This window comes from Paroedura picta, chromosome 11 (genome assembly GCF_049243985.1).
Source record: "Paroedura picta isolate Pp20150507F chromosome 11, Ppicta_v3.0, whole genome shotgun sequence".
Lineage (NCBI taxonomy): Eukaryota > Metazoa > Chordata > Lepidosauria > Squamata > Gekkonidae > Paroedura > Paroedura picta.
The window spans coordinates 30,064,029-30,089,950 of NC_135379.1; the positions used below are offsets into that span (position 1 = coordinate 30,064,029).

At 49.9% G+C, this 25,922-nt stretch overlaps 2 protein-coding genes across 2 annotated transcripts; both read right to left on the reverse strand.

Moving 5' to 3' along the window:
* Window positions 1-845: 845 nt before the first annotated feature.
* HOXA10 (homeobox A10) lies at window positions 846-11,698 on the reverse strand. The gene is made up of 2 exons (XM_077303254.1): window positions 3,747-11,698; window positions 846-2,242 (listed from the first exon to the last, which is right to left on the reverse strand). The coding sequence occupies exons 1-2, from the start codon at window positions 4,714-4,716 to the stop codon at window positions 1,968-1,970; spliced, it is 1,245 nt and encodes a 414-aa protein (XP_077159369.1). The 5' UTR covers window positions 4,717-11,698; the 3' UTR covers window positions 846-1,967.
* A 1,806-nt stretch (window positions 11,699-13,504) lies between these two features.
* On the reverse strand, window positions 13,505-21,373 carry HOXA11 (homeobox A11). Its single transcript, XM_077303257.1, has 2 exons — window positions 17,163-21,373; window positions 13,505-15,412 (listed from the first exon to the last, which is right to left on the reverse strand). The coding sequence occupies exons 1-2, from the start codon at window positions 17,944-17,946 to the stop codon at window positions 15,180-15,182; spliced, it is 1,017 nt and encodes a 338-aa protein (XP_077159372.1). The 5' UTR covers window positions 17,947-21,373; the 3' UTR covers window positions 13,505-15,179.
* Window positions 21,374-25,922: the final 4,549 nt, after the last annotated feature.

A 25,922-nucleotide genomic window follows, 5' to 3' on the forward strand; every position in this document is an offset into this window, starting at 1 on the left:
CTGACATTCAATTTCTTTTTTTGGGGGGAGGGGGAATCCTCGTGTAGCCTTAATAATAATAATAAGAGAGAGAGAGAGAGAGAGAGAGATTTAAAAGGCAGGTGCTGGCCTCTAACCGTGATTGCCAGCCGTCAAAGACTCCTAGGGAAGATGGCCGGGTTCAAAGTCTACTCCTTGCCTGAAAGATGCCATTGGCTTGGCCACTGAGGCTTCCATTTCTCCCTCCCTCCCTCCCTCCCCCCGTCCCTCCCTCCTCCTCCTCGGTCTCCCGTTCGCCTTCGTGCTGGGCTCTTGCTACGCGGGCAGCGCTGCAGCCCCTCAAGGCGACTCCACGCTGCAGGCTGCCAGGTAGGAGACGGACAAACATGGCCGACAAGCTGGGCAAGAAGGCTGCGTTCCCTCCCTCGTGCTCACCTTTTCTTCCCCGACTTCTTTTTGAGCCCTCTCGGTTTTCCTGTGGAGGTGGGGGGGGGGGGGAGTAAACGACGCGAACAGGCCAGCCCAGCCACCCCTCTCAAGGCAAAGGCCCTTGGCTGCCCGCCTGTGCAGCGTCGCCCTCTCGACTGAAACGGCTCGTCCAAGACAGCCCCAATCCAGAAATGCTAGCAAGCCATAAAACGGAACAAAAGCCGACAAACCTTACAGCACCATTGCTATATGGCCCAGACAAATTACGACCGTCTAGGTCATATTTAAATAGATTCCTAAAGTAATTGCAGGGGACTCGGGCAAAGGATCCCTGTTGTAAAAGTTCTTGGAGATCTAACGTAGGGACCTGAGAATAAACAGTCACAAAACGAGGGTATTTTTTTTCTTAAAAAAAGGGGGCTTGGGGTTCATTCCATTTCTTTTATTTTTCTAAGAGAACAAAAACAGCATCTCCATCGTTTTGTGGTTGCGTCTTTCGTTCCACGCACAGCAGGATTACAATATTAATTTATTTCCGTTTTAAGAACGAGAAAGAGCTAGCGCTAACATTCAGAATAACGATATAGAATGCATTTGCTTCCAACAGTCTTGACATTTTAATAATATTAATAATATTAATAGACATTTGTACATATCTGTATTTATAGATATTTTCTTCTTTCTTTTTGCACTACACGCTTGACCTTCTCAAGGCGTGTAACTTCACAGTATCAAAGGAAAATCGGTCACCCTTCCCCTGGCCGAAAATGCTTCTGGTACACCAGAATACACACCCTCACAGGACAGAAGACAGCGATTTCTTGTCTTTTTCCTCCAAGGCGTGGCAGATGAGTCTTTAAACATTTTTCTTTCCTATGTGCTTGTTGAGCATAACTAGGGGTCACCCCACCTATCCAGAATAAATCCCCCCCCAGAAAGTGTAATTATTTAGCCAATAAAAAGACAAAGTTTTCCCTGTCTTTCAATGAGGCGGAGAGTTTTAGGGACTGGCATTCGGGGAAGCTGTAATGTCAAGCATTTGGGGGGCAAGAAATCCACACTCTGAGCTGGCTTTGCTGCTGGTCATCCTAGGAAACCCGAAGTGGTCGGCTGGACGTGCTCTCGATATAAGCTGCGACCCCCCCCCCCGCCCCCCACGAAAGCAGCGGCGGGGACCCAATTAAAAGACCGGAACCCAGTCGCACATTCGTCTTATTTGCTTTCCCTTAAGTTTGGCTCAGTTTTCTCAAGGGGGGTGGGGTGGGGGGAGACCATGGTCCAGAGTTTCTGAGCTTCAGGATCCCCCAGACCGGGGAACGAAGCAAGGGCTATCCAAGGCGCGGGCCGATGTGCATCAGTATGGCTTTATCCCAACGAAATCAACGACCAAGAGGCCCTGGGGAGGCTGAGGGGGGAAACCCAAACAAAAAAACAACTGTAAGCGAAACTTCTAAATCCACACAGGCGCGAGTTCGCAAAAGCCTAAAGCCAAAGAAACCAAACCAAACTCCCGAAACGTTTCTGGCTCTTGAACTCAGGGAGGGGCGCCCGCCGGTTCATCAAGAGAAATTGAAGTTGGCTGTGAGCTCCCGAATCCGATTCTCCCTGTTCATCTTCTTCAGTTTCATCCGGCGGTTCTGAAACCAGATCTTCACTTGTCTGTCCGTGAGGTGGACGGTGCGGCTGATCTCCAGGCGCCGCTCCCGAGTCAGGTACATGTTGAAGAGGAACTCCTTCTCCAGCTCCAGCGTCTGGTGCTTGGTGTAAGGGCACCGCTTCTTCCTGCCGCTCTTCGCCGTGAGCCAGTTGGCGGCATTCTCACCCTTGGAGTGGCCTGGGGTCGAGAAAGGAAGAACGGGGCATTAGCAAGGGACACCGGGAAGGGGGAGGGCAGAGACCGGCCAGGCGCCAAGGCCTCTTAGAGAGGATTTCGCCGAAAGCTTCCCACTGCTCAGGGCCCCTTCCGAGTCTCTCCGGAGTCGCAGCCTCCCAGCGCCACGGTCTGGACATGCCCATCTAAGGATTTGGTTCCCCTGCGCTCGCCCTGGAAAACTCGGTTTTGGAATTGACGCCGATCCTGGCGGGTGCCTTTGGCAGTGGCGTCCTGCCCGTCTGCGATTTCCCTTTCAGCGGGAAGCTTTGCTCCTCAGGCGCTTGATTCAAGGCAAAAAAAACAAACAAACAACAAAAAACCCGGAATCTCTGGGTGTTTATCAACCCACAGGCGCTACTAAATCAAACAGCGCTCCGCTGATAATCGAAATCTGACCAACGCCGAGCCAATCAATTAAAGCTGGGATTTCAGGTGCCCCGGCTTACTCGGGCGTGAAACCCGTTTCCTTCAGCAGGATCTACCTGCAGAGAGTCATGTCCGCTGGCGGGCGATAAATCCCCTTCGTCTCTATCGTGACTTTTTGGCCGTTTAGCGGTAGGACAGTGAGTTTCCATCAAGCCACGCTGAAATCTCCCCGCTTGCACTTCTACGTGTGCGACAGATCCCAGCCCCCATCTTTCCATAGAGACCCAATGCTTACCCAGGTCATCTCAGAGGGACAGACGCGTCCCTCTGTTGGGGCACCCCATTCATGGAAGTTGGCTTTGGTATATCTTTGCCTGTAAGGTACTAGTATATTTTTACTCCTGGCTTACACTAGTTATAGTCTCAGAATCCCGGGTAAGCAGAAAACCCTCCCTGGAGACAGGTTTGGCTTTCTTTTTCAGGGGGAGGGGGAGGAATAATGCACCGGAAATCTTCTCCAGCGCAAGCCCCACTGCCCTGGGTGGGTGCTGCCGAACGACTCCCCACGGCCCCAGCGCAGGAGGTTCCCGAGCGCCCGTATTCATCACAGCAACCCTCGTCGTGCCTTGAAGGACATCCGCCCTGCCTGATTTGATAGCATTTAATAGAAGGAGGATTCCGGCCCAGCTGCTTTCTTTTCAAAGAGGCATTCAGGATCGTAAACTAGAACTTAGCCTGTTAATGGCGTTATTTATTGGCGCTGGCCTCCTGCTTACTTTGGACGCTCTACAAACATCTACGCTATCTCTGCAGGCCCCTCTGCCGGGCTCGGGGCGAGGAGGGCCGCCTCCCACCCCCACTCAGCTCTGCTGCGCCCTGTTTTCTCCCCGTGGCCCAGGGCATTAAGGGTTAGGGGGCCCAAGGGCCGGGCGTCAGCGCCGAAGCCCCGCGTAAATGTGCACCCATCACCTCTCCCGGCTCCCAGAGAGGCACGGGCAGTTCAGGAGGTCAATTTGTCGGGCTTTGTTTGCGAGGCGCCGACGCAGCGCCCGTTCCACGGCTGACCGGGTCCGCCTCCGGAGTGCTTTCCTTGGCTTACCTAGGCTTTCCTTCTCCGGGGAGGGCTTGCTGCTCTCCGAAGGAGCCGGGGAGAGCTCTTCCGCGGCGGAGGAGGACGCAGGCCCTTCGTCCTCCCCCCTCTGGGAGACGCAAGCCAAAGTGGCCGGTGGGGAGGACTCTTCGCTCTCTTTCCTCGGGGCTTCTGGCCGTGGGGCTGCAGCAGGCAGGGCAGGAGGCGTCTCAAAGCGCACTGGGGGCTGCGGGGCGAACTGGGAAGCCACCATTTGCCCCGGGTGCTGCTGCTGGTGCTGCTGGTGCTGCTGGTGATGAGGATGGTGGGGGTTACTGTTGAAGCCCCCGCCGCCGCCGCTGCCGCCCTTGGCGCTGCCATAAGCTTGAGAGAGGCGGAAGTAGCCTGGCACGGGCACCCCGGCCGTCACGTTGTTCATGGAGCAGACCTCCGGGTTTAGCCTGGGGAAAGTCGAGAGGTCGGTGGCCGCCGCCTCTTTGGGGCCTTTGTCGGCGTCATAGAGGCAGTAGGAGTTCTCCTCTTTAATGCTGGGAGCGAAAGAGCACGAGGTCGCCTGCGGGCTTTCCGGCTCTTCCATGCGGCAAGACCTCGGGGGGTCTAGCCAGACTTCCATCCCTGACATGTAGGAGTGAGAAGAAGGGACAATGCTTGGAGGTGGGCCCTCATTGCGTTTGCCCAGCACGGAGAAAAGTCCGTAGCTTTGCAACCCATAGGACAAATCGGAGGTCTGGGGCAGGTAGACACTACTGTTGTTGGGATAGTAGCCGCCGCCGCCTCCGCCTCCTCCAGCGCCGCCGCCGCCGCCGCCTCCACCACCACCACCACCTCCTCCTCCTCCTCCACCACCGCCTTCCCCTCTGCCTGAGGCTGAGCTGATCAAGGAGTCCACCAAAAAAGAGTTTGCAGCCGGGCTCTCCGAGCATGCCATTGTCGGGGAATAATTTGGCGAAGAGAGCGGATGGCCCTTTCTGGCTGACATTTCTTGTGCAAAACATGCTGAATATGATTAGAGAGACCCCTGCGCCACGGCGAGTGCGTGCAGCCAATGGAAAACCGGCCTCCACCAGCAACCCCTCCCAGTTTGGTTTCGTAGGCACTGAGCTGCTCCTCAGGGCGATTTCTGAATTTCCAATATATCTATATCTGGGTATTATATAGGTGTGGGTACAGGTATATTCTGTGGAATCGATGTTCCTGCATGGTCGCCGTGGCCGCCTGCAAGGGAGGGAGGCAGCCGGGCGCCTGCAGCCGCACACCGATCCCAGACTGGGGGAGGGGAGGGGGACAAATCCGAAAACAATTTGCTTGCTTTTAATGGGACCCATAATTTAGGGAGCGCCTATTAGCATACATGCTAATGTAACAATGTGAAAGAGCAGGACGGTTATTCCGTTTCTGTTCCCCACCTTGCCAGCATTCTTCGCGGTCTTTGCACAATCCATGCCTTGAAGACTCCAAGCCCCAAATACCTTGGGCCAGGCTCTGGGACACGAACTTCTTTACCCACTGGAGCTTTATGGCGATGGCGCGGGTGGTCCTGAATCAACCTGGCCTCCTCAAGAGAGCTGGGGGGGGGGGCAATGGGCATCCTACAGCCCCTGAAGGTCTCCTCCAAATGTCATCTACTGTAAGGGTGCGGAAGCGCAGGCTTTTCAAGGCGGGATGGCTCGGGAGTCCTTATGCCTGTTTTGTGCATCTGTAAGTCTCACCGTGTTACTCCCCTCCCCTAACTTTGCGTAGAATTGCGGCCTCGGAGGTGAAGTACCTTTGAACACCAAAATGTTGAGCAACAAAGAAACAACCCTGCCTGAGGCCGCAGCAGGAATATGAAAGAGCGCAAATGGAATCTAGCGGGATGCCTCTTCTAGGCGCCGGCGCACACAGTGGGGAGTCGGCAAATCCCCCCCCCCTCAGTTTGGACCATCTCTCATCCAATCTCTTCTGCCCTGCCGGTCCGCAAGCGGCTAAAGAGCCCTGCTAGAGATGCCCGGCTTGTGTCCGTGGCGAAAGTACCAGACAGCCAGCAGACGGCCCGGGGAGTCGGCAGACGGGCAGACCGATTTTCTAAGGCGGAAGCGAAGGAAGCAGGGGCTGTGATTCTGGTGCCGCACTGAAATCCTCCGCACTGTCCTGGAACAATAGCGCCGTCTCTCCGTGTTCCAGACAGACGTGCCCGTGAAGCCTGAGGCAAGACTGCAGATCCCCGCCTGGCAGGTTCCCCTTCCCAACCTCCCCAGCTTAAGAGGATGGCCCGCCTCTGCTTCCCAGCGAGCAAGGAGGGGTCTTGCATCCATGCAAGATTGTCCAGTCAAATCTCCCTCCGGGTTCCGTTCCGGCACCCTGGTCTCCTGCCAGTCAAGCCTTCCGCAGGGGCACCGGGGAGGCTCGCCTTCCGCCCCAGCCTCAGCGCGGACGGAACGGCCTTTCAACCCCTTCTTTCCTCCGGCGTTTACCCTTGGCGTTCAAACAACGCCGCTGGCCGGGAGACTCCTTAGGGCCCTCTGATTCCGCCAAAAGCCACCCCGCGCTCACCACTCTCCGTCTGTCACGCTCAAGGTGGCTCTGGCCTTGCCTATAGTCTGGACCCCCCTCCCCCCCCCCGCGTACCGGTTGCCAGTCTCCCCCAGAGGGTGGCTCTTCTCAAGGAGGAGAGGGGATGCAAAGGGGAGTTTTCTCCAGGCCAGGCAACCAGGGCAGGCCCCCTTGAGGTTCGACGGTGGTCGGACAGGAAGCCTGGTTGAGGTCGGGGCAACTTTTGCCGGCCTCGTAAAGTCCTTTATGGAAAAGGAAAGCCCCTCGCTTAAACTTGGACCTCTTTTCTGCCCCTCTCCTCCACCGCCAGCCTGCCAAGAACTCAACCACTGCCTTGAACATCTAAAGACTCCCAGCCGAATGTAACCAGCCAAGCCAACCAGAAGCAGCTACCCAGTAGCCTGTAGAAACAGTTCTCCATCTTCTCCCCCCTCGCGCCCCCTCCTTGTGGTAATATTGTTTGTATGTCCCCAAGCTCGACTTACCATACCATGTGTTAATGTGCAGAGCACAGCTCCTTATCAGATTCCTCGGAGGGCCGTATCAGCCGCTAACAAAATGAATGCCGTATAAGGAACCATTTTATTGGCTAACAGATAGATGGGAGCCCTATTATCAATAAGCTTCGCGTTATAAATACAGAAATAGAATGAAATCGGGCTCCGCCCTCAGCCCAGTTTCGCCTTCGCCCTCTCGCCTGGCATCAAGAATATCCCCAAAAGTTCCCCCTGGGAGAAGCCCACTTCTTGGCCCAATCTGTTTGTTTTCCATTGGCCGGATCAAATAGAAATGAGTCGCAAACTTTAAAAATCTGAAGGGAAATCCTTTCCAAGTTATTCAAATGATGCTTTAAAAAAAAAAAAACCCTTCACCGGCTACTTTGTACAAGGAGGGGCTTGTGAAGCTAGAAAGAGAAAAGGTGAAGGGAAAAAAAAAAACCCGTCGACGTCTGTAAAACCCTTCCCCGCCTAAATAAAACGATGGCGAATTTATAGACCCTGCTGGAAAAGCCTTTAAAAGTATTGCGGGCTGGAGGGAAGACACGAGAGGCGGCGGATGGGTCTATCAGTGGCTAAGAGTCACACATCTTGGAACTGAAGCCCCCAGAGACGAACCTCGGGATCCTGGCCCGTTCTGGGGGCGGGGGGGGGTCATTCCAACAGAAGCCCAATGATCAATAGGCTTAGACTGCAGTTACTCAACATGAGATTGGCACAGAAAGTTCTGGGCCCGCTGGGCCGATCCTGCCGTGCTGCACAATCAGGAGGGGGGGGGGCGGACTCCGAGCAGCGGGTGTTGCATCAACTCTCTTGAACCTCCGCTCTTTCCTTAGAGGAAGCCGCAGCTCAAGATATATATATATGTATTCCTTCGACGACAGGGGATTGCTTTTATGAGCACCGTCGTTCTTGTAACCCGAAGAACGGGGGCCGCAAACAACCGGCCGCTCCCAGCCAGGGCATTTTGGATGGCTGCCTGGCTGGGAGGCCAGAGCCTGGCTGTGCTGATGGTCAAGGCACTCAGGGCCTGATCCAGGACCCGAGGAGGTCAGTGGGGAGGAGGCTGCCGGAGAAGGAGGCGTTTTTGGACCGGGCTGGGAGCTGGTGGACTCGGCTTGGTGCTTTCTTTAATTGCTAACAAGGCCAAGGTGAGCCAACAGCGACCGGCATCATCAAAGCCAGTGAAGTTAAACTAATAATGTGCACTTGATTCTTAACTATAAAAGATAATGGTCAATCCTGGAGCAACTAAGCTACTTTGGCGTGCATTGTGTGCAGCGGCTACATTTTAAACACTTAACAATGTGTCTCGGACATTAAGCAGAGCTTTATAGCATTCTTTAGACTATTATGCTGGGCCCAGAATGAGGGATCGCTGCTTTTTCATTTGGCCCCTGCCAACACACTCGGCTGGGGGGTGGGGGGGTGGGGGGGGAGGGAGGCGATAAAGTCAAAGGCCCGATCGGCAACCACGTTGCCCCGAAGCGCTGAGGGAGCGCCCTGGCACCAGAGAGGAGGTTTTGATGGCAAAAACGCCTTTTCAAGTGGATGGCCGAATCCTCCATCCAGATAAAACTTTATTGATCCATGAGAAATATAATGGCTATAGTAATAGAGTCGTTAAACCGTTTTATGAATTCGGACTAAATAAAAGAAAACAAAACCCAAACCCCAAGAGATAAACCAGATCTCATCCTAGAGCTTGTTTAGATTTCTTTCTTTCTTTCTTTCTTTCTTTCTTTCTTTCTTTCTTTCTTTCTTTCTTTCTTTCTTTCTTTCTTTCTTTCTTTCTTTCTTTCTTTCTTTCTTTCTTTCTTCCTGAAGAGCGATTTATTCATTTATTATTTCCTCAAGGAACCCAGAGGTCGAGCATTGTTAATCAAGGGACCGCCGTTCTGCTTGTGTGCTAATTAAGACGAGCTTTATATTTCTGACATGGGCAAATTGAGGTTTGGTGGGGAGGACCAAGCAGGGGGGGGGAGTGAAGGAGGAGAAAGGAAGGGAAGGATATCAAAGTTTACCACGGGGCTGTGAAGACTACAGCGGCAGATCGCATTTTGTCAATCCCAGCCCAAATTAATGCAATCAGCGAGCACTTCTCTAAGATCGGACGTGTCACTTGTCAAGAATGCGACCGCGTGCCAAGCCAGTTTTCCCTCTGGATAAATTCCCAAACAGCGGCTTTCCATCAGGCCGTTTGAGAAACGCATCTCTGTGCCAAGGAAGGTGACAAATGGCCATCCCAGTAATTTTTATCTTCGCTTCGAAATTCTTTGGTGGTAAAAAGGGGAAGAGAGGAAAATCGGAATGACCTACAGTCGAGTTTGGAGAGATTTATACCCTTTCAAATCCAGTCTGCCTTTGCGTCTTCAACCCCAGCGCCCCTGGCAGCCTGAATTCTGGTCTGGCCGGATTCCTGCGCGCCGTTCCTGGTGAGTGAGTTTCCCATTTGATATCGATGGGATTTATGAACGGGAGACCAGGACAGGATCGCTGCCAGGCTTCGGCGGGCTGAGGAGGCTGATGTGGAAGGAATTCAGGGGAGAAGCTCTTTCCCCGGTCAGGGCTACATGGCCTTGGGTTCGTTCATGTCCATTTACTTGGACGTAAATTTAGTTTGAAGTCAAGGGCACCTCTGCCAAGTAAGCCTGCAAGAGAGCGCTGAGGCCAGGCCAAGTTTCTCAGCTCGAAGTTCCTGAGCATGTGAAAGTTGCTCTGAACTCCTGCAGACTTTGTGCTGGTCACAGCTTAAAGAACTTTTAAAAAATAGCGTAAGCTTTACTGGGCAGACCGAAGGACCCCTGCTTATAATGAAAACCTGATCCTCTTTCAGGGACCTCAAAACTCAGATTTTAGGTGCTCCAAGACTCTACGCTTACAATCCGATCCTACAGCGAATCAAACCTTTCTAAGGCCATAGACGTCAATGGACTTCTGGACTTCAAAGGATTGCTTAGGATCGCACTGGTCACGCGCTGAGCGCTTGCCCGCAGTCTCCAATGCGTGGAAATAGGCTGTTACGTGGGACTAAACCTATGAGTGAAATTTGCAGAATGTATCGACCTGTATGTATCGACCTGAATGTAAATACCTGTATATTAATCCACATGAATCCATTGCGAAGCATAGAAAACTAGATTATTCGTTTTTTAAAAAATTGCGCCTACTCTTAGCTATTTTTTGCTTTCAAGGCTGTCTGCCTACGATCTCCTGCTTCAGCTGCAGAGACAACCTCCGCTCATGAAAACACGACCCTTCTGGCTGCGAATTCCGAGCTCATTTTTTGGAAAGACAATCCGGTCGCATGCAACAACTTCCAGACGGGAAAACAAAGTTGGCTTTCCACAGCCTTCCCATTGTCAAAAAGAACAGCCAAAAAAGTGGGGAGGGGGAGCTTGCCCTGTGCGGGGCTCCCCACTCATGCCTGTTTGCTCACACGTAAGCCTTTCCCCAGGGAGGAAGTCCTATCGGATCATGGGAAACAACATCGCCCGCTCAGGGAGAGAAAGAAACAGCCAGGAATTTCACATTCTCCGCAACCCAGTTCAGGGGACACCTGGATGGGTGGGGGAATCCCGAGAAGTAGGCGCTTTCTCGAACAGCCACAACAGCTACAAAAGCGTCTTTCTGACCGAGTCCTCTGAGCAAGGATCTTGTAACCGGGGGCTTCTTCAAACCCCCGTGGGTTAAACATTTACCTCCTGAAAAGAGGATTCGACATCGGAAAATATAGGGACCCCACGACACCGGTTTTTTTTTCGGGGAGGGGTTGTTTTTGCAGGATTATTGGGGCATCATTTTCTAAACCTCGTACTTCTCAAGCACCCTCAATCACTGATGACAACCCACGCTGAGGATCAACATCTCGAAATTAAACTGTGATACAAACACAGGTTGGTGGTTGCAAGCCCAAACAAATAAGGGATCGGTTTCCTTCCCCTAGGAAAGGCCGGCCACAAGTTTCAAGAGCCCATAATAAACCTTTAGCCATCCTGTTTTACAGAGACCTTCAGAAGAAAGGGGGCTTTTAACATACCAAATCACTTGATCAAAAATAAAAATACAGGACTAATACAGGTTAAACCCAGAGGAGCCGAGGGCTTGGGGAAGGCGCTCTATTCTCTCTGCTTGTTGATACATCAAGGCCTTTTCACAAAGTTAGCCCCTTGCTTCCCTTCAGAGGCTTTCCTTCCAGGTTTCGGTGGCAGCATTGTTCTCTGCATTTGGTATCCTTATCCTTACATCCCTGGCAATTAAACCCAGGAGATGAAGGCCACTGATCTTTGGTATCATGGGGAGAGGGGAAGGAAGGAGGGTAGGAACCGAAAGGTTTAGGAAATGGGGGCCTGTGGGGCTTGCGCTGCATTTTGGGTGCTTCAGCCTACAGCTTTAAAAAGGGAAGACTTCACTTCCCTGAACAGGCACTATGGAAGGTTCATCAGAGATGAAGACCTGTCTTCAAGCTGGGGATGCCAAGCCCCACGCCGTTGTGGTCTTTCCTGCCGGCGTCACTCTCGAAATACTTTTGCATAAACATCCATGGGATCGATAGAGATGCTTGAAACCCCAGCCTCGAGCCAAGCACTGACTGCAATTGTACATTTCTTGTTGTGCCAAAGAGACTTTCCCTCCAGAGTCTAAGCATATCGATTTCCACCTTCTGTTTGGAAGTGGGGGGGGGAGGGGGAGGGAAAGTGACGTTGGCCTCAGAAGAAAAAAGGCTTTTAATAAATGCTGCTGTTAACCACACACTGACAATCTTTGCCAAACCGGAATGAGTAACCTACAGCTCAGACTCAATAAGGCCATCAAAATAATCTGCCAGTTTCTGTCTTCACTCCTATAGATCTAGTTGATAGAAAACACCTCTTGCTCTGCACATAAACGTCAAGATTCATAATATTTCCAGTGATGCAGTTTTTATAAGGATCTCACCTTCCTGGCCTAGGTTTGTTTTACCAGCACATGGCCTGAGCAACAGAGCTCTACCTGAAGCCACTCTCCAGGTTCCCGCTTTGCAAAGACATCTAGACTTAGGAAGCCTTAAAAAAAAAGAAGAAGAAGAAAAAGAGCCTTTTAAAGACCTAACAGAAAGGACACCCGTGGCCTTCCCCTTCCAAACAGGCTTAGTCAGATCTAAAGATGCCTCTGTCGGTACCTTATTTTGAAGGTCCTTCCTCCTCTTTCCACGCTCAGGCGCAAAGGAAATACTCACAGCTCTGGAGCGCTCGCAGCTCGGGAAGTCAGTCCTGGATACAACTTCTGGCCTCCCGCTCTATTCTCCTGGCAGGAATGCTCAACAGCCTTCGTCTTACCTTAGCAAATCTGACGGTGCAACGCGAAATAATATAATGTGCAACTCCTAGAATGTAAAGGGAACAAAGGCCAAGAATCTCTTTCTCCCCCCCTCCTTCTCCCGCTGCGGCTTTGACATTGATCTGAAGAGCGCCATCTTGTGGCGATCCTCTTCCAAAGCAAGGACTGGCCTGCCAACCAATTCCCCTCGAACGCAGAGACTCCCGCTCCAGACAATTGCCCTGCACAGAACAGCTACGCGACTGCTGTGAATCTTCGCCCTCGTTTATAGGCTTTCTTTCAAAAGATGCAAAAAGGTAGGTCATGGGCACTTTTATGACTGCCTTGCCCCAGAAACGCACGGGATGTGCTTAAAAACAAAACAACAACAACAAAAAGCCAACACACACAAACACTGCGACACGAAGTGGGCCAGGAAATCGCCACCACCGTCTCCTGCACAGCCTCGAGAAGCTCCACGGTTCAGACTAGCCATGAAGAACCAGTTAATTTTTAACTAGCAAAGGAAGTGGCTGGTCGGACGTTTTATGGCCCCCTGTCTATTTCTCTGCGGGTCTGTCTCTTTCTCCATCTCTCTATCTCCCGCTTTAAAGAGCTGCATTCCTTTGTAGCATGCCAGCCAAATAAACAAACAAACAAGTCCCCTCTTCGCCTCCCTCCCCCTCCCTTCCTCTTTGTACATTTCCTCTGGCCAGACACTGTCTGGCTTGGAGGGGTTGTCAGCAAAAGCCCCAAGCCAGTTAGCCCTTCACCTCAAGGTTATGGGTGATGTCCAAAGCAATACAGAAGTTCAAAGCCAATAAACAATAGGAAAAATGGAATGTGCTTTCTTTCCTGATTAAGAATAAAAGGGAAGAATTATCAATCTCACGTCATCTCTTCACGGATGTCTCTGGGGTTTTTCAGCCCCCCCCCCCATAGATCTCTGAACAGCATTTTGGTTCCAGTCACATGTCTCCAAAGAAAACCGTTTTCCTTGGAGTCACTCACAGCTGTCTCCAATAGGGCTAAAAATGCCATTTTGCAGAGCAAATTCCACCAAACATTGCTTATACTTCCAAAAATGTATTTAGACATATGATGCCTGAAATAACCAAGCACACGTAGAAGCCAGCTAATACATGAGCTTCTCTAGTGTGTTTTACATATGCTAACAACCCCCCCCCCCCCCCGCCGGCCTGTAATTTTCCATTATTTTGAAGGACTGATCCCCCCCCTGCAAACCAGTAAAACCTGGCCTCATTCTAGTTGGAGTCCCCCTACGCATTCATGAATACCAGACATGTTGCTCTCGCCTGTCCTGAATGACTTGCAACAATAGGTGAGTGGAATTTTTGCCCAAGCATCTCAGCTGGTCAGATTCAAAACCTCAGACCAGATAAAAGAATCTCCATGAATGTAACACAAGGGATAAATAAATAAATAAATTTCCCACATATTTATTTTAGTTGTGCACCATTCCACTGTATACATGCAATCCAAGACATCTGCATATTAAAAAGAAAACTGTATATACAAATATGACGATACATATTTCAGACAGTGATGGGCTATAAATGTATTGCATTTTGTGAACTGTGTAAAGAAATTGCATCCATCTTGGAGGCTGGTGATTTTTAAAAACAACATCACCATAGGTTTCACATATTTTTTTTAAAAAGGACAAACCCAACGCCTTTTTAAAAGTATACCAACAAAACATCGTTTTTAAAATGTACAAGTCTTGAAAAACATCATTCTTGTATGAAATATACATTCAGATATTTTCAACAGCAAATGACCCTTACAATAAAACACATATTCTTTGTAAACTGATATAGAATTTTAAGTAGTTCTTTTTAAAATCACGGCTCTCTCTCTTTCTCTCTCGCTTTGGTTCCTGCTGGCAAATATATTTCTTTATATATATTTAAAATAACTCCAAGGAACTCCATTCTTTGATTCTGCCATCTGAACAACCAAGTAAAACTTTAGACATTAACGGTGGACAGCAAAGTTTGAAAACAAGTTTCATCCTATTTACATGGTGGGCTTATCTGCATTCAGGCCTGGCTGCAGGGCCTTCTAAGGAAACCTTCCATAGTTTAATGATCTGATCTCAGTGCACTGGATACATCCAAAGTCAAATCAAGTGTCGTGTGGTCTTTGCCAAACTGTCGTCACCCACAGGTATTTCCTGGAGAAAAATCATGGGGCACAAGGCAAGAGATTCCTTAAACTGACTTACCCTTTTGCAAGTATTAGATTAGTCTATCCGTGTCCCTCTCTCTCTACCACTCCCCAGGGTTCAAGCATATACATACAATTTGTATCAAAAAGGGTGGCCATGTTTCCACCTTTGTTACTCATTAAAATGACGACAATTCGAATTGTTAGGAATTTGCCTGGGCAGTGATTGTTTCTTTACCATATATGGCAAAGGGATACCTGAAATCATTTCAAAAGGAGCTCACCAAGGCTTGTAGGGCATGTCTCCCTAACACAGCACCGTTAGAGTAGCTGTGGGTTCTCAGCAGACAATTATGATTGGCCTTGCAAGGAATTAAGTATTTAAAAAACAACAATTATACTTTAATTGCTTAGGAGGGTAAACTTTCTTGTGGAAGATGAGGGAGGGAAGGGTAATGCGGGGTAGCAGTTGTGCATCTGCAGCAAAATTAGGGGGGGGGCTTTGAAGACTCCCTTTTTTGGCTTGATTTTTTTCATTAATCCTCAAACTCGGATGCTGATGTACATGTCCTTCCAGCCAGTCTTCCACAGTGAACCAAGTTAATGTAGTTTAAATGCATCCTGAAGCCAATATTTCACTCCCCATGAATCCCTAACAGAACTGTGGAGTCTGGGGGCAAGAAGTGGAAATTGCACACGGATTAAAAGATATTGGGCTCCAAATTAATTCCAGTTGATACATCAAGAAAAACTTCCAAAAGAAAAAAAAACCTGTACTTTTGCTTTAAAATAAACATGGAGGGACACCTAGTTTTTCAGAGTCCTCCATCATCTTAGAAAACTCTTTCTCATAGGTAACCTTGTGGCTTGACCTTGTCAAGGGCGAGATCTGAATTTAATCTCATTCTGGAAAATGCTACGAGTTTTAAAGTAGTGGATTAGCTGAGTAATATTGTAATCGGTCCCTGTTAATTTTTTTCTCTTTCATTCTTCTGTTTTGAAACCATATTTTTACTTGACGGTCGGTCAAGTTGAGCATTCGGGAGAGCTGGAGACGTTTCTCTTTGTTTATATAGACACTGAAGAAGAATTCCCTTTCTAATTCTCTAATCTGATATTTGGTGTATGGGCATCTCTTTTTACGGGTACGTTGTCCACCTGTGAAATGAAAAGATAAAGGCAGAAGCCAGTGAGTCTGGAACCATAAGAACGAAGGAGGGGTTGCGGTTCATATTTAATCCAGGGACATTGGGCTTATTACCTGGCTAGTTCTCTCCTACTCAACATTTATGCACATATTAAGTGAATCTTGTGCAAAGAAAAATCTCCTCATGTACATGCCACAGGGAAAGTTCCAGGGCACATCCACTTCAAACAACAGACCCACAGAGTCATCCTGTGCACGCTGTTCCAGGGTGCCATAAGGGAGCAAGTGTGCACAGGATGGCCTCACAGGGATGGACAGGGAGCCCAGTGCTCACAATGCTTGGAAGCACAAGATGGAAGGGCCAAACGCTGAAAGCGGAATTCAACCAAGACCTGGGCTGGTGCAAGAAATCTGGAAAGGCCATAGTTCAAGATGGGTCACCCAAGATGAGAACCTCAACCGTGTCCTGCAGCCTAAGGACCCTACTGAAATTTTAGCTTCAGCAATCACGGCTTGCCATCCTAAAAACACTTTGCTAGAACAAACCCCGCAAAATAACATGGGTCTCATTTTCAGATGGGCCATTTTAGGAGCAGTCCAATGATGCCTTCAAAATGGGTGACATTCCCCTATGCCTCCCTACTTGTTGGGGATGCTTCTCCTGTTGTTGTTTTTTTCTGTGCTTCCTTTTCTTTCTTTTTAGAAAATACCCACCCCCCTGCATATGATCACTAGTTGTTATGTCCACAGCATAGTGGGCCCTACTGTTTGGTTCTGAAGCCCCCCCCCCTCCAATTCCGGTGGCTGTCCCTCAGTCCTGGCCACAGTGGCTGTTATGTTTTTTAAAGCAAATGTAATCTCCTCTGAAGCCCATTTCTTTGTCCCCCCCACCCCCATGGCTTGTTACTTTAAATATCAGTGCCACCTTCTATTAAAACAACAACAACTGCAACAACTACAACATCCCCCCTTTCCTAGTGCATCTCACCCGCAAGGGTATTTTTCTGCTCTTGACTTTTGGGGTAGGGTGGGGAGAGGAATTAAAAAACAAGAGAACCCAAACCGGCTTTGTAGACTGAATAACAATTGCAAGGAGCAACAAACTGTTGGACAGAAGGCAACACGCAATTCCCCCCCCCCCCCCGTGTCTTAGGAAAACGGCTTCCTTGAGACAAAAACGGGGGCAGCCTTAGGTTGGTTTGGTTGCTTTTAATATCGCACAACAGTGCAGGCGGTTACGATAGCTGTTCGACACTATTCTCGTGCAATCGTTAAAAGCAGGGATGGCTATGAGTCCAGCCCTCTAACTAGACTTCTGGGGCAGCACATGGCTTTTATAAAAAGCAAAGAAAAGAAAAATCACAGGATTACATGGATATCAAAGGAGTCTGAAATCCCCTTTTGGGTGAATTTTACAGGCGCAAAACGTGCATTATTATATTTTCAAGACTTTGACTACAGAACCTCACCACCTCCCACCCCCCCTTTCCCTTCTTTATTCTTCTTTTTTATGATTTAGGGGGGGGACCTTTTTTGGCACAAAAAAAAAGGCATCCATTGGCCGGTGGGTATTTCACGGCCAATTTCAGTCCTCGCCACGTGATCTCGCCTTTTATAACAAAGTTTTGTTGGGGGAAATCTAAAGGCCCTTCATAAACCTTATATGCTTATAAAACAGCATATAAAAATTTAACAGCGGCGGTGCGCTAAGATTTCCAAGTCCCTTTCATAAAAGCGCTAGGGCGCTGCCTTAATACGTACTGGAGCTGCTGGATTTCTCCTCATTGTTGCCGGAAGACGAGCCCGGGCTGCTACTGCTCTCCAGCCGCCGCCGCCGCTCCTTCTCCTCGGCCGCCGCCGCCGCCGCCGCCTCCCTGCCGCCGCCGCCGTCCGAACTTGAAGTTGCCGCGGGTGCGGCGGCGGTGGCGGCGGTGGCCGGAGCGGCTCCCGGGGCGGGCACTTTGTCGGCGCTCTTGTCTCCGGCGTAGTCCGCGTGGTGGTCGGCCGAGCCGTAGGCGGTCTCGAAGAACTGGTCGAAAGCCTGGGGCAGCACGCCGTTCCTGCCCACCGCGCTATAGAAGCCGGCCGAGGCGCCGCTGCTGCTGCTGTTGCTGCTGCTGCTGCTGCTGTTGGCGGCGGCGGCGGCGGCGGCGGAGGGGTGGTGGTAGACGCTGGCCGGGCTTTTGCCGAACATCTCGCCCATGCTGGCCGCCGCCGCCGCGGCGTTGCTGACCGGCAGGCAGTCCCTGTGCATGATCTCCTCGGCGGAGTAGCAGTGGGGGAGATTGTTCCGGGGGTGCCATTTACTGGCTGGATCGATGGCGTATTCGCGGAAGGTGACTTCTCGCACGGGTTGGACCTGGGGAAGGTTGGAGGAGTAGGAGTATGTCATGGGGCGAGAAGACGGGGTCTGGGGCAGGAAGGAAGGGAGGCTGGAGAAATCAGGACCCGAAACGTAGTAAGTACAACTGGGCAAATACATGTTAGAGGAACAAGGAACACGCTCATCAAAATCCATCATTAGGCTACCTCGGGCTCTCCGCATTAGCCGAGCTTAACATGATTCTCTAATGCAGCTGCCTCTTTGAAGCAGATCCGTGAAGTAAGAAATTTGGAGACGTAAGCTGACGTGGAAATCTATCCCCATCCTTAGCAGGGAGGCGCTGGTCATGTGACCCAATGTTGAAATTGACAAGCTGCGAGTACGGGCCCTCTCTCGCCCCCCCCTCCTTCTCCTTCTTTGTAGCCATCTCAAGGGAAGCAACAGATCGTCACTTGGGTCTTTTGGCCAAAGCCAAGAAACCTTAAATGTAACTCCGGCGGACCTTGCGGATGAAGGGGGGGGGGAGGCAGACGCGTGGCCCTTCTGTCTGTCTGTCTGTCTGTCTGTCTTTCTCGAAGCATTTTCCTTTCTTTCCCGTTTCCTCGCTAGCTCCCTCTCCTCCCCCACCCCCATCCGAAGATCTCGCGCCCATTAAGCAGGGGATGCAATTAGAAACGCGCGCGGACCCCCTCCCCCCTCCCCGAGCTTGTGGAAGGGCTCCGGCGAGGTGCCGTGTAATTTCGTAATTCTGCCCAGGACTGACTTCTGGGAAGCCTGCCTCCGACGGCGCCCGGGGCCCTGGGACGTGTTCCCGGCGAAGACGCTCTCCAGGCCCCACAGGCTATGGCGGAAGACGCGGTCGGGAAGAATGTTCCGGGGTCAAGTCTGAGCCGATTTCCACGGTGGAGGGATTGCATGGCTCGCCTTCACGTTCATTTCCGAAGCGCCGGGCGCCCGCCTCCCCTTTCGCGCGGGTTAGCCTCCCTCGCATAGCCCGGGTGGCTGCATCGCCAGGCTGCGCACTCCCACGTGCCTGGTGAAAGCCGCTGGCTTGGATTTCACTGCTCCTCGCCATGCCAGGGAACCTTTTGAATTACAGCCCACCAGGTAAAAGAAAAGCGCATGAGCCCACCGCAGTGCAGCGAAATGTCTGAGAAGCCAAGGGCAAGTTAAAAGGATCCACCCGTCACGCCGATCCTGAAGCGTATTTCTCGGGAGTCAGTCCCCCTGTCTGCCCTGCGCTCACTGCAAGCCAGCAAAATCTCCTTTCTCAGGAGATGCCGGTGAAAAAGCACAGCTCGAGAGGGGCGCGCCGCCCTTCCCAGCAAAGCTGCAGGGAGAATTTGGCCTCGGCTTTGGCTGAGGGAAGGGCAACCCTGGAGAACAAGCGCTTACTTGTGAGTAAGATCCGCTGAACTCAGTGGCCTTTGCACAGGGGCACGCTGCACAAAAAAGCCTTTCGCCGCCAGGAAAAAGGGAGCGCCCCGCAACCAAGAGACAGGCCAAGGAAGCAGACAAACAGCAGAGGCCCCCCCAGGAAGGCCGGCCCGCTCTTCTGCCCCGATGTGCGGCTAGCGGGATTCTCTGTTTGAAGGGAAGGGAGGCTGCTTAGCTGGATCTAATTATCGCAAGAGGAAAGACCGCAAGACAGCGGATCCTGGGCCTGGCGCAGTCTGAGAACCAAGCAGACCTCCTGTCTTTTGGGGTGGGGGGAGGGAGGGGGAGGGAGTGGACCTTTCAAGAGCTATGGAAAGGAAACTTGGGATCTCTTTCAAAAAAAAAAACGGACTGCTGTTCCCTGAGATGTGATTCTTTATTTATATACCGGCGAATAACTGCCTTACTGTACATACAGGAGATTCTCGGGATTTAAATGTCAGGATCGATTTGTTTATTTATTGCTGATCTTATCCTAACTGACTCAATAACAAATCTAATCATGTTGGATCCTAAGGAAAAACCAAACCCTCTCATTATATATTTTCCCTATGTTCTGTTCACTGTACTAAGCTGTAACTATCAATATTATGAATTATAATTATTCGTAGTGGAGTAAACGAATGTATTAGCATGTTTATATGCCTTTTACCCCCCCCCCCCTTCTTTCTTTCTCTTTCTCCCTCTGGCTTTTACAAGGGCTACCGATCACAAATCAAAGGCTTTGGACATATCCCTTTAATGAACTCTTTATTTTGGATCGCTGCAAGAACTTTTATGGGCCTTCAACGTTTGTGAGCTGAACTTGAAATTATTAATTAATCTCTTCTGCTTGTCCTATTTGCCAAGAGAGTGGATGAAAACAGGAGATAAGCGGGTCATCAAAGGACTATTTACAGATTGTTCGGGTCTGTGTGGGACTATAAAATGGTTTTATTTCTTTTCTTTGGAGGGTAGGGGGAGGGAGCAGAACTATGCGACACTGATGCGTGCCAATTGGTTTTAACGAGAGCCTTTTGCTTTTATTTTCCGTTTGCCCTGATTTTTTTAAAGAAAAGGTTCACGGGAACAGGTTTTTTTTTTTTTTTTTTTGCCCATCCTGCCTTCACTTCAGTCCCTGTTCTGAAAAACGGATGCATCCCCCTCCTTTCCTTTTCTCCCACCACAAGGGTGAATCTCTGAAGGATTCTCACCCCCCCCCCCCACATAACAAAGGCGCCACCATTGCGCAGACTGGCCCCGCCTCTTCTGGCCCCAGCGAACAACTTTCTTGCACTTGTGGGGAGGGGGGCTTTTTCAAGCTAGGAGAACCGACGCCCTTCTAGACTGGCTAGGGTGGGGGTGGGGAGGGTGTTTATGGCACTTTTGGCAGTCAACTTCAGCTTGTCCTGGAGCAGTCAACGGCAGAGCTGACCAACGGAGGACAGGAGAGGAGACGCCACCAACGTGGATTCCCTCCTTGCCTTCAAGCCTTCCGCAGCCGCCTTGGGCATACAGTAAGGGGGAGGGGGGCAGGTTGGAGAGAAGAAGGACCGGCCTCTGGGGCCCTTTGGCTGGCCGCTTTCCTCGCAGCCCTGCCGGATTATCCCTTTCAGACAAAGGAGAACATGAAGGCTCGCTGGGGCGGGTGGGGAACGCCAGCGAGGAATGAATGCGGGCGCGGGCGGGGCGGGACTGTCTGCAGCCCGAGCCTCCTTCTGTCTCCCGTGGGTTATAGGTTGTGGCTTTTCGGAGGTTTTGCAAACCTGCCTTCTAACGACAGGGAGGGAGAGAGAGGATGCCGGGGCCCCGGCCAAGGGGTTGCATTTGCGGAGCCGTTCGAGAGCATGACTGAAAGGACCTAAGGGTGCCTCTCGTCTGGGAAGCAGGGGGCACCCAAGGCACCATTCCTGTTCAGGGGAAGGCAGCTCACGCTCACCCAAGCCTCCGAAAGGGTCCGTGACAAGGGCGAGTCCGCTGCGAGGCTGCTGTTTTTGAATGCCATAAGCAGGCTATCCGTGTGGTTTCTCCTCGAAAGCCTCCTGTAACGGAATAGTTGCGACTTCCTGGCTGGAGAGGGGGGTGGCGGAGGAGGGGGGAAGAAGAGGGAGCATCTCCAGCCTGGCGCCCTCCCCACTTAGCTAGGTGAGACCCGCGTTAATAGCAGCAGGCAGCTCTATTTGGTTGCATGTAGGGCGGGGGAGGGGGAGGAATAAAAGGATTTTGCATCGGGAGTCTCAGTTCAGGGAGAAGGTTGCTGATACCCAAATGGGGTTGTTTGCCTGCTGTGCCAACGTCCAATGAAGGACGCAACAGGGTGGCCCCAGCAGTAGAGAATTCCCTTAGAGAGGCAGGACCAGTGCCGTTAATGTTTAGTGGAGGCTATAGGATGCCACAGAAACAAAAAAGGGGCAAGGATATATTTAAGGGAAGAATAGAGATGATTTTGCCTTTAAAAAAAATTGCACAGTTCATACTGTTCCCTTTGTTCCCCAAGAGCTCTGTCCCATAATAAGCAAACGCTTCTTCTTCTTACCTTCAAGGTGTTCTGAAAGACTACGAAAGACTAGATGTTCATGTATATGCCACAACATGTTTGTGGGAAAGCAGATTATGACACTACTTCACCATGTTACACACAAAAAATCTACCCGAAATGTATCCTCCCCTTCTAAATGTAAGGAGTGGAATGTCAAGGAAATTATTTTCAGTTTAGGTTTAGGGGATTTGTGATGCTAATCGGTTCAATATGTTATTAGAATACACGTGTGAGCCCTGTGGTTGCCTTATGTGTGATATGTCTAATCTCTAGATATCTTGTGTTGTCACAAAAATAAATACAAGAACTTGAAAAAAAAATTAAAAACCCTTCTGCAATGTAATGTGTTTAGGCAGTGTGTGTATGTCAAGTGCAAGGATCCAAACAAGAAATAAGAAGCGATTTTAGAAATCCATGACTTTTCTTTTGGAATGAAAGCAGTGATGGGCTATTGAGACACAGTTTGTCAAATACAGATTTTAATTAAAATGTCCTCAAGCCAATTTTTTTTTATCCACTATTTTCACTGTGCTGCTTTATTACTCTGAAACGCATTTTTAAAAGGTGAGAGGAAGCCTGCTCATGTAAATCTATTAATAAATTCAGCTGGAGGGCTCCTGCCAAGTGAAACGGATTCCAGTAGGTCGGATTTCCACTCCTGATCCCATCTCAATCTATGGTATTTAAATGCCATTCTCACCTTTCCAAAGTTATTATCTTTTTGAAAGATTATTAAAATAGTTTCTTCTTTCCTATGTTCCTAGTAAGTAATTAATTTTAACAAAACACAATAATTGCTTCTGATATCGGTTGCCTAATACATTCAGATTCGAAAAGTGTGCATATTTAATTCCAAAGCCCGTTTCTGTTGCTTTCTGCCGTGAGGCCAATTTATTCTGAAGGTGTTCTTATTTATCCAGAAGCAAGCTGTTGATGGAGGTTGGATAGTCAATTAAATATTTGCTCTAGATTCAGTCTTAATAAGAGGGGAAGAACACACCTTGAATGTCAGAGGACATGATTCTAGTACCACTAGCTTCACTAGAACAAATGTAGGCTGAAGCGAGCAGGACTTACATGTGTTCAAATGTACCTGGATTCTGTCCAAACATATTTTATTTCAAGCATGTTTTCATATTCGGACTGTTAAGAGAAATAAGTGAACCGTTTTAACCTCCTAACCTTATTTATCAAGTAACAGTAATTAAATATGATGTAATTTTTCATTCATAAGCGGGTGCTAATCGTCTGGAGATCCCAAGAGAGTTGCGCCTAGCCCCGACCTGGTGGAATGAGTTCTCAGAAGAGCTGAAGGGCCTGCCAGAACGGTCTCAGGTCTACAGAGCCTGCACAATAGAGCTCTGCCGCCAGGTCTTTGGGCGAGGCCAAGGCACTAAGGCACGAATCTGTGAGCTGAAGAGTGGGAATTTCGGTTTGGAGGATGGGCAATTGGGTTTTAATGGGGTTTGGGATTTTTTAGACTTTTACGGGGCTTTGTTTGAGGATTTTAGATTGTAACCTGTCAGGAGCCTCTCAGTGAGAGTGGCGGAATATAAATCGAAACATAAAATAAATAAATAAAAAACAAGGGTGGCATATTATTTTGTGACATCTTTATCCTATATGTCTGCCCTTTCTAAAGCTTTTGTGGAATAAGGTCTTATAATTTAACCTCCCACATCCTCTAATTTTATTAGTCCCTCGTCCCAGTTTTAGAAGTCCCATAACTTTGAACTTTTACATTCAGGTAACCTCACCACTCTCTCCTGTATTTCTTTTTATTCCTTTTGGGAAACCCATGTGATTGGCTGACATCCTTTGCGCTTCTAGCATTTTAGTACATCAGAACCTTTCCATCTATGTAACATAAATGTAATAAAAATTATATATATATTTTAAAACCAGTATATCTTTGTCAGATCAATACCACAGGCGTTCCCCTGTATCCTGCTCTTCAAGCCCAGCTCTACATCTATTACCATCACAGCCATTCCCGACCTCAAGCGCACCTGCACTTTCTGCAGAAGACCTGCCCCCTGGCAAATCCTGCCTGATCATTAGCACTTGGGGGCCACTTGCAAAGAAACAAGAAGCAAGAAATGGTTCATGTGGCTTGGGATTGACTGGGACCCGGATATTGCGCATACTGTTCCCCACGCTTCCCCCATTATCTGTGGTGTTCTCACCGATGCCACCTAGGAAAATAAGAAAAACACGCACAATATTTGTGTATATATCCAAATACAGGTGCAGGAAGCTAGGGTGTCTAGACCAGCTGATTGAGCGGGGCAGAAGAAGCCAAGATTTCCGTTCCAATGAGCCACGCACACATCCGCCAAATTTCTCCCATGTCCATTGCCACCGATCACGACGCGCACCAGTGGACTGTTGTCCTTCGAGCAAGGCCACACTCCTGGCCTTTTACGCCGCTGAAACGTTGTTTGAGTCCCTTTCAAGAGCGCTTCCGCCTCTCTCCAGAACTGCTTTCGGAAAGACTCGTCAGGATTCCTCTCCGCAGGATGTGCGGGGACACCCCAGTGAGAAGGCCAGGCTCGGAGAGGAGAGGCGGCGGCGTTCTGTTCCAGCGCTCCCCTTTCTCTATGAGCAGCAGAGACAAACCACGAGACCCCATGCCCGGCACGACATATGTAGAAGTATTTTCCCAGGTGATGCCTTGAACTTGACCTTAAGTTTCTTAATCAACGAAAGGGGAACAAAACCTTTCCCTACAACGCTTGTGCCGCATCTCCCTTCCTCTTATGCGCGCGCTTCTGCCCGGCCGGTTGGTCCGCTGCCTGCAAAATCAATTGCTAGCGCCGGAACAAAGTTTGCTCATGTGGGGATACGATTGTGCCACCTGTTCGGAAAGCAGGCACACCCCCCCCCCCATTTCAGTCACCGAGCAAAGGCACAGGTACTAACTTCGATGCATTGCGGATACATGCCAGAAGGCCTTGCGTAGCTCTTCCCTTTTCCATTGGGGTAGCTCTTCACAGTATCACTCAATTACTCCAGACAAAATACAAAAGCCAAAGCAGCGACGCAGCATTAAGGCTGTAATCCTGGGCGCATTTAAGAGGGAGCGATCTGCAACGGCCACAACGGGAGTCAGTTTCCAGAAGAGGCGATTACAGTTATTCTGTTATTGCACTCCTATGTACATTTACTTGAAAGTAAGTATCTCGGGGCTCGTTCCATACACGCATTGGATGGTAACAGCGCACAGAAAAAGCCACTTTCGATGCATAGGGAAATCCAGCTGACAAAGCACATCGAAAATGCACTATTCAACGTATAGGGCAAAGGTGCCCCTTACTCCTGAGTAAAAACCATTTAGGATCGGGCTGCCCATGGTTTCTGCTTAGATTTAGATACCTTGCGGGCCTGGCCCCACGTGGATGGTAACAATGAAGGAAGGGGATGGATGAATTCTATATCCATCTCCTGTAGAAAGTGGGGGACATTGCTACAACCCGGTGGGCCGCCCTGCGAATCCGACGCCGGAATGGAGCTCTGTGCGTTGGCTGGCCATCTCCTGCCTTGTTAGCCTCAGTAATGAACAGCCCAGAGACCACAGCGATAGGGCGGACAACAAACGCAATTAATAACCGATAAATAGTTATCATATAAGGTAGGGGGCAGGAACCGTATTTAAATCCAGGGCAAACTATACAAACACCGGAAGCATTCCGAAGGCAGGGTAAAAAAAAAAAAGGCATTTATAACACCACTTGGCACCTTAAGACCATTCTGGACAGTCTATATTAACAAAAGGAAGTCGCTTGAGCTCAATGTGTGCGCGCGCATGCTGGCGAAGGTCGTCTCCTAGTTTCTCCTACGATCGCTGAGTTGTCTCCAAGTCGTTCATAATATGTAGGCTTCACTCATCTTTTGAGGTTTTAGGTTGCCACCCATTTTTCAAATAAGGCGGGGGAACCAGGCGCTGTGTGTGTGTGTGTGTGTATGTTGGGGTGAGGGACACACACACACAACAGACGCCGAGGCAACCTGACTCTTTCTATTTGACAGCGATTTGAAATGGGCCGGGGGAGGAGAATTCAGTTGCCCTACAGAAACCTAGAACTGTATGTGGAAGGATGGCAACAATTCCATTTGCGCTGTTTCCCCCCTCCCCGTGTAAGCACGTTAAAAAACCCATCGCATAACCAAATCCCAGGAAAACGTGAAGCTTCTTTGAGCCTTTTGCTTTGGCAGCTCTACCAGCTCCATTTTGTGCACCCAA